This window comes from Boleophthalmus pectinirostris, unplaced genomic scaffold, assembly GCF_026225935.1.
Source record: "Boleophthalmus pectinirostris isolate CB_2022bp ecotype Guang Dong unplaced genomic scaffold, ASM2622593v1 HiC_scaffold_14, whole genome shotgun sequence".
Taxonomy (NCBI): domain Eukaryota; kingdom Metazoa; phylum Chordata; class Actinopteri; order Gobiiformes; family Gobiidae; genus Boleophthalmus; species Boleophthalmus pectinirostris.
The window spans coordinates 34,646,030-34,656,029 of NW_026571047.1; the positions used below are offsets into that span (position 1 = coordinate 34,646,030).

General features: G+C 44.6%; 1 protein-coding gene and 2 long non-coding RNA genes across 5 annotated transcripts in view; all 3 read left to right on the forward strand.

The window, feature by feature from the left end:
- LOC110162902 (pleckstrin homology domain-containing family A member 1-like) overlaps positions 1–6,024 on the forward strand; it is a 22,560-nt gene extending 16,536 nt beyond the window's left edge. Inside the window, exons 9-12 of one of the 3 annotated variants that reach the window (XR_008631784.1) lie at positions 670–733; positions 1,395–1,484; positions 4,441–4,570; positions 5,073–5,208. Coding sequence is in view for 2 of the 3 variants with exons in the window: in XM_055150622.1 (XP_055006597.1) it covers positions 670–733; positions 1,395–1,484; positions 5,073–5,318 (400 nt within the window). In the remaining variant the exon portion in view is untranslated. Of the gene's footprint in view, positions 1–669; positions 734–1,394; positions 1,485–1,600; positions 1,672–4,440; positions 4,571–5,072 lie in introns of all 3 variants that reach the window. The other 2 variants (XM_055150623.1, XM_055150622.1) reach the window with 2 other exon arrangements.
- A 13-nt stretch (positions 6,025–6,037) lies between these two features.
- Positions 6,038–8,681, forward strand: LOC129407933 (uncharacterized). The gene is made up of 2 exons (XR_008631786.1): positions 6,038–7,636; positions 7,681–8,681. It is a non-coding gene; the product is annotated as an uncharacterized LOC129407933 (long non-coding RNA).
- A 59-nt stretch (positions 8,682–8,740) lies between these two features.
- LOC129407921 (uncharacterized) overlaps positions 8,741–10,000 on the forward strand; it is a 4,927-nt gene continuing 3,667 nt past the window's right edge. The window contains exon 1 of the long non-coding RNA XR_008631777.1: positions 8,741–9,004. This is a non-coding gene — a long non-coding RNA (uncharacterized LOC129407921). The remainder of the gene's footprint in view (positions 9,005–10,000) is intronic.

The following is a 10,000-nucleotide window of genomic DNA, read 5'->3' on the forward strand; positions in this document are numbered from 1 at the left end:
CACGAGTGTAAACAGAGGTGAGTTTTATAAAGTTCACGAGTGTAAACAGAGGTGAGTTTTATAAAGTCCACGAGTGTAAACAGAGGTGAGTTTTATAAAATTCACGAGTGTAAACAGAGGTGAGTTTTATAAAGTTCACGAGTGTAAACAGAGGTGAGTTTTATAAAGTTCACGAGTGTAAACAGAGTGTGGTTTATAAAGTTCACGAGTGTAAACAGAGGTGAGTTTTATAAAGTTCACGAGTGTAAACAGAGGTGAGTTTTATAAAAGTTCACGAGTGTAAAACAGAGGTGAGTTTTTATAAAGTTCACGAGTGTAAACAGAGGTGAGTTTTATAAAGTCCACGAGTGTAAACAGAGGTGAGTTTTATAAAGTTCACGAGTGTAAACAGAGGTGAGTTTTTATAAAGTTCACGAGTGTAAACAGAGGTGAGTTTTTTATAAAGTTCACGAGTGTAAACAGAGGTGAGTTTTATAAAATTCACGAGTGTAAACAGAGGTGAGTTTATAAAGTTCACGAGTGTAAACAGAGGTGAGTTTTATAAAGTTCACGAGTGTAAACAGAGGTGAGTTTTATAAAGTTCACGAGTGTAAACTGAGGTGAGTCTGGGACAAAATCACAGTAATTAGAATAAAAACGACCTGAATCTGTTTAATTTCTGTTTTCCAGTGAACCAATGATGAGAGACAATCTGTTTGAACTCGTCACCAGCTACAGGACCTTCTACGTCCAGGTCTGACCCTCTGACCCTCACCTCTTCTGACCCTCTGACCCTCTGTTCTTCTGTTCTTCTGACCCTCTGTTCTTCTGACCCTCTGTTCTTCTGACCTTCTGTACTTCTGACCTTCTGTTCTTCTGACCCTCTGTTACTTCTGACCCTCTGTTCTTCTGACCTTCTGTACTTCTGACCTTCTGTTCTTCTGACCCTCTGTTCTTCTGACCCTCTGTTCTTCTGACCTTCTGTTCTTCTGACCCTCTGTTCTTCTGACCCTCTGTTTCTTTCTTCTGACCCTCTGTTCTTCTGACCTTCTGTTCTTCTGACCTCTTCTGACCCTCTGTTCTTCTGACCCTCTGTACTTCTGACCCTCTGTTCTTCTGACCCTCTGTTCTTCTGACCCGTGTTCTTCTGACCCTCTGTTCTTCTGACCTTCTGTTCTTCTGACCCTCTGTTCTTCTGACCTTCTGTACTTCTGACCCTCTGTACTTCTGACCCTCTGTTCTTCTTGTTCGTCTGACCCTCTGTTCTTCTGACCCTCTGTTCTTCTGACCCTCTGTTCTTCTGACCCTCTGTTCTTCTGACCCTTCTGACCTTCTGTACTTCTGACCCTCTGTTCTTCTGACCCTCTGTTCTTCTGACCCTCTGTTCTTCTGACCCTCTCTTCTCTGTGTTTCAGGCGGACAGTCCTGAGGAGATGCACAGTTGGATTAAAGCCATTTCTGGGGCGATTGTGGCTCAGCGAGGACCGGGACGATTCTCCAGCTCTGTAGGTGGCGCTCTTGTCCACATGGGGGTTTACGGCTCCTTCACTCTGACTCTGACTCTGCTGTGTTTTTACTCTTCGTTTTTTTTAATTTATTGATGGTGAAGTTTGGTTTTCAGATCCGCCAGGCGCGGCGTCTGTCCACTCCGTGTTTGGAGCGGTACACTCCCTTCTGCAGCCTCCTCTCCACGTATGTCCCTCCACAATAAGAGCCTGCAAATGAAACCCCTTCACAATAAGAGCTTAACCTCACTTCCGTAACATCATCTCTGTATGCCCCTTCAAAATAAGAGCGTAACCTCACCTTTTCAAATAAAACCCCTTCAAAATAAAACTCATGTCCATCATAACCCGCTCCACGTCACCACCATCGCAAAATAACTCTCAAAGAACTTTTCTTTACACTGCTGCTCTTTTCTGCCCCGTAGAAAGTGGAATTGACTCTTCCACATTTCCTGAGGGTGTGACGCTAACTGGAGGTGCTGCTCTGTCTGGAGCTCCGTCACTCGATTTAGTCACTCTCACATTTTTCTGAAAATCAAACTCGTAAAACGGGACCATAAACGCTCGGACTGACCACAGGCTCCTGAAACGTGTTCTTTAAATCCATCTTGGGTTTTTCTTGAGTTTTTAGACAATCTTAACACTAATGATAATGTGTGCGTTGCGTCGTCATGGTAACTGCTGAACATTTCACCAAAGAGATACATGTGGAACCCCCCCGTGTAGCTCCTTTCAGACACAATACAAGTTAAAAGTGAATTTGTTAAAAAGCACGTGTAACTACAGTCAAAGTCGAGATTCGAACTCACAACCTCAGAGTCACAGGCCCCGTTCACCGTTCACCGATCCTCTGATGTGTGTCTGTCACCACAAAACACTAAGACACACAATATGTGTCCATTCACATAAACGTGTGTCTGTGTGCACCACCTGCACACGTATAATGTGTGAAAAGTTTCACATGAACCAACAACACGACACAAACACAGAGAGAACACCCCTCTGACACAGAGAGAACACCCCTCTGTCACAGAGAGAACACCCCTCTGTCACAGAGAGAGAACACCCCTCTGTCACAGACACAGAGAGAACACCCCTCTGTCACACAGAGAGAACACCCCTCTGACACAGAGAGAACACCCCTCTGTACACAGAGAGAACACCCTCTGACACAGAGAGAAAACACCCCTCTGTCACAGAGAGAACACCTCTGACACAGAGAGAACACCCCTCTCACAGAGAGACACAGAGAGAACACCCCTCTGACACAGAGAGAACACCCCTCTGACACACCCTCACAGAGAGAACACCCCTCTGTCACAGAGAGAACACCCCTCTCACAGAGAGAACACCCCTCTGACACAGAGAGAACACACCCTCTGTCACAGAGAGAACACCCCTCTGACACAGAGAGAACACCCCTCTGTCACAGAGAGAACACCCCTCTGACACACAGAGAGAGAAACACCCCTCTGACACAGAGAGAACACCCCTCTGTCACAGAGAGAACACCCTCTGTCACAGAGAGAGAACACCCCTCTGTCACACAGAGAGAACACCCCTCTGACACGAGAGACACCCCTCTGTCACAGAGAGAACACCCCTCTGACACAGAGAGAACACCCCTCTGTCACAGAGAGAACACACCCCTCTGACACACAGTCACAGAGAGAACACCCCTCTGACACAGAGAGAACACCCCTCTCTGTCACAGAGAGAACACCCCTCTGACACACAGAGAGAACACCCCTCTGTCTGACACAGAGAGAACACCCCTCAGAGAGAACACCCCTCTCACAGAGAGAACACCCCTCTGACACAGACACAGAGAGACAGACACACACCCCTCTGACACAGAGAGAACACCCTCTCTGACACAGAGAGAACACCCCTCTGACACACAGAGAGAACACCCCTCTGACACAGAGAGAACACCCCTCTGTCACAGAGAGAACACCCCTCTGTCACAGAGAGAAACACCCCTCTGACACACAGAGAGAACACACAGAGAGAACACCCCTCTGACACAGAGAGAACACACAGAGAGAACACCCCTCTGTCACAGAGAGAACACCCCTCTGACACAGACCCCTCTGAGAACCCCCTCTGACACAGAGAGAACACCCCTCTGTCACACAGAGAGAACACCCCTCTGACACACAGAGAGAACACCCCTCTGACACAGAGAGAACACCCCTCTGTCACAGAGAGAACACCCCTCTGACACACAGAGAGAACACCCCTCTGTCACAGAGAGAACACCCCTCTGTCACACAGAGAGAGAACACCCCTCTGACACAGGAGAACACTCATATTCCACTGAGTCCAACACAAACTGAACCACATCAGACACAAGAAACAACAGTTTTTAGTGGTTTGAAGTTTTGTTTCTGTAAAACTTAAACAAATCTGCTCAAAACTGTGTGAAAGGAAGACTTGCAGACACAGAAACGACGAGTCTGGACGCAGATCGTTTCTGATTCAGTGATTCTTTTCAGTGTAAACGTGACCAGAGACACAGCAGATCTGTCCTCACAAACACAGAGTCGCAGAGTCGCAGAGTCACAGAGTCACAGAGTCGCAGAGTCACCGAGTCACCGAGTCCTCGAGTCCTCGAGTCCTCGAGTCCTCGACTTCTTCACTGATCTTTGCTTTTATTTGTAACAGCAGCTCTGACGTTGTCATTATTAACCTTTCTGTGTTCTAACCCAACGTGTGCTTTTTCTCTCACTCCTCCCTCCCCTCTAACCCTCTCCTTCCCTCTTCCTCTCTCTTTATCTCCTTCTCTCTTCCTCTCTCCTCTCTCTCTTCTCCCTCCCTTCCTTCCTGTCTCCCTCCTCTGTTCTTCCCTCTTTTCCCTCTGTTCCTCCTCTGTTTTTCCTCTTTCCTCTCTCCCTTTCTCTGGTTCTTCCCTCTGTTCTTCCCTCTCTCCTCCCTCTTTCCTCTCCTCTTTCAGAGAGTGCGGTACGACGGTGAAGTTATAACCTTCACAAACTGAGCCCCGCCCACCGCAGCTCCTCCACCAATCACAGCCCTTCTTTATGAATTCTCTTCCTGTTTCCGGGCAGACGCACCAGCACTTTTTAGTACGTTTAAACTCAGATTATAACACAACATTTATTTCAACCACATGATTAAATAAACATCCTATAATTTTGTTTTTATTACTCTGAAAAACACACGTCCTGACTGTGAGCGGCTCGCCTCTCCACAGACCTGACTCTCCTCCTGCTTGTTTCCATGGAAATGTTGTTTTTTGGCTATAATCTTCCATAGTATGGCATAAAACGTCACAATCTCTCTGGAGAATGTTCCAAAGTATGGTTTTAATGTTCTGTTTCCGTGGAATCAAGCAGGTGACGTGTCAGCTCTAGAAAGTTGCGCAGTGTGGCTTTAATTTTCCCTGATTATTGTAGTTGAGCTCTAATAATCTGAGCCTTTTGGATAAACACTCTTCAGACTTCATCCTTCATCTCATTAACATCATGAATCACGTTTTTAACTTCAGTTCTTCTGCCTCCATTTCCCACAATCCTCGGCTGTGTGACCTCACTTCCTGTCTAACCCTGTACTTCCTGTTTCTCTCAGGACTCTGACTCCGCCTCCATGTTCTACCTTCAACTCCAACCCCCAGAATCCCCTGCTCCTGACCCCGCCCCCGTCGGACCCGGGTCACTTCCTGGGGCTGTTACCGTGGAGACCGCGCTGCCGCCTGTCGCTCCCGGAGACGATCCCCTCGGCGACGAGCGAGTGACGGAGCAGTCGCCGTGGAAACGCCGCAGCCGCGAGGAGGTGGAGCTGCTCCAGGGCGACCTCCAGGTGACGCTCATCTGAGGACGCACGGGAGGGCATCCGGGTTAAACCCGTCAGCCCGAGGGCGCCGGGAGGGCATCCGGGTTACACGGTTCTGCTGTTCACTGGAGGGAGGGCATCTGGGGCACATGAGGTCGTCCTGGTGTTTGTAAAGTACTGACTTTTTCTGACGCAGGTGGAGGACGGTGGTGTCGTCTGAGCTCCCGTTATTTTACCAGCAAAACTCTTTAAAAAACTCTTTTGTTTTTGTCACGAGTTTCCTCAAAAAACTCCTTTAAAAAGCCACGAAACTCCTGAAGATTTACTCCTCCAGAGTGGGCGGGGCCTGGCAGGTTCGGTTTTGGTTCGGTCGCTTTATTCGTACCTGTAGGTAAATTTGTTTTACAGATTTGAGGCAGGTCCCACATTTCACTTTTCATTCCTCCACATTATGAAGAAAAACACAAATAAAAACACAGTTACAAAATAAAGTGTGAGAGCTCCAGAGCAGAACAGTTTGTCCCATAAACAATTAGTTCAATTCATCCATCACACTTGACTAAAATCACAATAAATATTAAATATATTAAAAACATACAATCTTTAGATGAATAGATTTATTCATAAATATGACAGCAGCTGGAAGCAGGTGGGGGCGGGGCTGAGAGGGGCTCCTCCTCACATTCCACCTGTAGACGCCCGGGTCTGCGCCCGGGTCTGCGCCCGGGTCTGCGCCCGGGTCTGCGCCCGGGCCGCGGGCCTGCGCCCGGGTCTGCGCCCGGGTCTGCGCCCGGGTCTGCGCCCGGGTCTGCGCCCGGGTCTGCGCTTGTAATAACCTGCGTCTGACTCAGAGTCCTGCACCTGTACACAACAGCGACACTCACATAGTTACTGAAACGGGCGGGTGGTGATCACACCACCGGGTCTCTAAAAATGGACCCGTGCAGGACTCTGATTGGACTGATCTGCGGCGTTAGTCCAACCTGGAAACTCAAATGTCGTGACCGTAGTTGATGGTGAAGAGGCCGATACAGACACGAGTTTGAACCAAACATCACATTTTGAACAAATCTGCACGAAAACATCAAAATAAAGTCAAAGACAGAGACACACTTCTATTTTAGACACATTTACACAGAGAATCAGGAGAAAACAAGTGATTTTAGTGTTTAGTGGCTCTTTAAAAATCACTAAACACAAACAAACTGGATTTATTTTGACGGTAACAGGAGCGACCTCGGGGAAAGAAGCCGCCTGTTATTAACGTTCTGATCTGGATTTAGGGACAAAATAGTGAAATAAAAACCCCAGGATCATGTAGAGCAGGTTAACACGAACATTTTAAGATCTAGATCAGGACTTTGACAGCAGCAGGTGCAGAGAGAGAGGAGACGTTTTTTCAATAGAAAGTGACCTGGAGCCAGAGTCAGTGGAGCCGGAGTTGCCCCCGTGCTCACTTCCTTGGATTTAACTGGAAAACTTTGGTGGTGTTTGTGTGTGAGCCCAGACTGCACCACCGGACGCCATCCTGATTTTTACCAAACTCAAACTCCAATCACCAGTTTTTATACATTTGAGGAAAAACCTGTTGTAGCTGGATTTTTTAAATGTTTTTTTCATTTTTATTTTAGTTTAAAAGTCCCATATTACACAAAATCTTCTCTCATGAGCTTTAAGTCGTGTTCTAATGTTCCTCGTCAAAAACAGAGCTGGAGTTTTGTTTGTTTGAGTAAATCTTTATTATTAGTCCGTCCACATCTCCAAAGCTCCAAAGGCTCTGTTCCACCTTGTGACATCACAAGGTGGAACAGAGCATTTTGAGCTCTGGAGATGTGGACGGACTAATAATAAAAGTGTGAATGAAACAAACAGAGCTGCGGGTCTGTTTTTGAGGAGCGTTCGATCCGTGTGACGTGAGCGTTTAAACCTCTGAGTCTCTGCTGGTTTCAAATGCAACTTCTCCACTGTGATGCAGATTTAATATTTAACCCTTTTATTTTTTATGTTTTTGTCTGAATATTTGTGTATTTTTTTGTGTAAACAGGGTTGGGACTGAAAATAATTTGATCTACATTTGACTTTTCTAAATATGTGTATCGTTTCTGAGAGATTCTGATTTTAGAATTTAATATTGTAAAAGTTTAAAAGGTTTAAAATACTGGAAATGACTTAGTCCTGGTTTAGTCCTGGTTTAGTCCCAGTTTGGACCTGGATTGGACCTGGTTTAGTCCTTTTTTAATCCTAGTTTAATCCTGGTTCAAAACTTTAGTCCCTAGTGTCTAGTTTGGCTCCCAGTTTAGTCCTGGTTTAGTACTGGTTTGGACCTGGTTTAGTCCTGTTTCAATCCTGGTTTAGTCCTGGTTTAGACCTTGTGTAGTCCTGGTTCAGTCCTGATTTAGTCCAGGTTTAGACCTTGTTTAGTCCTGGTTCAGTCCTGATTTAGTCCAGGTTTAGACCTTGTGTAGTCCTGGTTTAGACCTTGTTTAGTCCTGGTTCAGTCCTGATTTAGTCCAGGTTTAGACCTTGTGTAGTCCTGGTTTAGACCTTGTTTAGTCCTGGTTTAGTCCTGATTTAGTCCAGGTTTAGACCTTGTTTAGTCGTGGTTTAGATCTTGTATAGTAGTTTCCTGGTTTAGTCCTGGTTTAATGTCAGTGTTGATGTTTTCACTTTGGGACAAAATGACCTGAACTTTCTGTTTCTTGTATCACTCGACTCGTCCACCAGGAGGCGCCAAAACCAAACGGTTTGATCTTAAACACCTTTAAACCCGCGAGTGACAAATGATTTTAACCAAAGAAAAAAACACGAGGTTTTATGTGGACTTTTGTGTCTTTCTCTCACGTCCAAACCTGCCTGAAGACATTTTACACTCATCCATGCATGTCTGAGTCATCTAGTGATCTCTCCTGGGCCCTATTCAAACCCTCCCACACGACAATTTTCTATAAATCCACAAAAACACGACGCAAAACTGTGCACAGCGTCTCCACGAACCTGATGTGACGAGCTGCTCGGTGTGCTGTGATGGCGCTCTGAACGGGGAGCGACTTAGCACAGAGAGCAAAAAAAATAAATAAATAAAATAAAAAACCACAGTGATCTAAACATGTGAAACCCCCGGGGACGTCCCAGAGCCGCTCTTTAAACTGACCTGAGTTGCGTAACGAGATAATCGGGTGTTTGGGTGGATTGTTTTTCTCGGTTGTGGGTTTTGTTTTGTTTTAATTTTGTATTTTTCAGAATTTTTTTTGTGTTAATATTTCCGTTTAAAAGTAACATTTATTTGTTTGTGAAACTTGTGTCACAGAGAAAGTGCCTGTCCAGATGTTTAACACGTTTTGATGAAAAAAAAAACACAAAAAACAAAACACATGTAGTATTTATTAAAATGTTTTCAGAATAAGAGCCTCTGTTGTGTTTTTACATAAACCTGTGCTTTTATTTTGAAGGGAAATCACTTTAACTTGTTTCTTGCTTGTCGCCATGGAGATGTGATGTTCCAGAGTTTGGCTTTAAGCGTTTTTCTCTTGCATTTGTTTCTTCACAGCTGTTTTTTTATTCCGTCATCGTTACTCTGAGCCGTTTCCATGGAGACGGAGAGGTTAAAAGAAATACCGTGGAACATTTCGGGTAAAGCAAGAACATCTCAGAACAGGAGAGGTGAAGAGCAGATGGTGGATCTTACTCCAGAAAAGTCCCACAGTGAAGCTTTAAAGTGCAGACGACAGGTCAGACTCACAAACAAAAAAACAAATTTAACGTTATTAGAGTTAAGATTTGACTAAAACTCTGCGTAGAACTGGACGAGAGCGGCTCAGTCCATCGAGCTTTTGTCACTCACCTGAAGGTTGTCGGTTCAAATCCAGATCCACAGACGTGTAAAGGAAGTTCAGATATTGATTATGATTGATTACATTAAAATAGTAAGGATGTAGCGATGTCCAAATCTCTCGGTACGATGTTATCACGATATCCAAATCTCTCTGTACGATGTTATCACGATATCCAAATCTCTCTGTACGATGTTATCACGATATCCAAATCTCTCGATACGATATTGTCACGATATCCAAATCTCTCGATATGATGTTATCACGATATCCAAATCTCTCTGTACGATGTTATCACAATATCCAAATCTCTCTGTACGATGTTATCACGATATCCAAATCTCTCTGTACGATGTTATCACAATATCCAAATCTCTCTGTACGATGTTATCACGATATCCAAATCTCTCTGTACGATGTTATCACGATATCCAAATCTCTCGATACGATATTGTCACGATATCCAAATCTCCCGGTACAATATTATCACGATATCCAAAATCTCTCGGTACGATATTGTCACGATATCCAAATCTCCCGGTACATATTATCACGATATCCAAAATCTCTCTTTACGATATTATCACGATATCCAAATCTCTCGGTGCGATGTTATCACGATAAATCTAAATAAATCTCACGATATGGTATTTATTGCGATATTTTGAAGAGGCTGATATAAATGTAGATAGAACACTTTTTTTTTTTCTTTTTAAAATTCCTTGACAAGATTTTGGTGTGAATTATTTCCGTCATAATCCCAAGAATTCAAGTAAAAACATATTTCTTCATGTCGTCTGCGTTGAAATGAATCATGGGAAATGTAGTTCTCTAGGTTCATGAGCTGTTGCTTCTATAAAACCTGCATTTAAACAGAAGAACTTGTGATTTGAT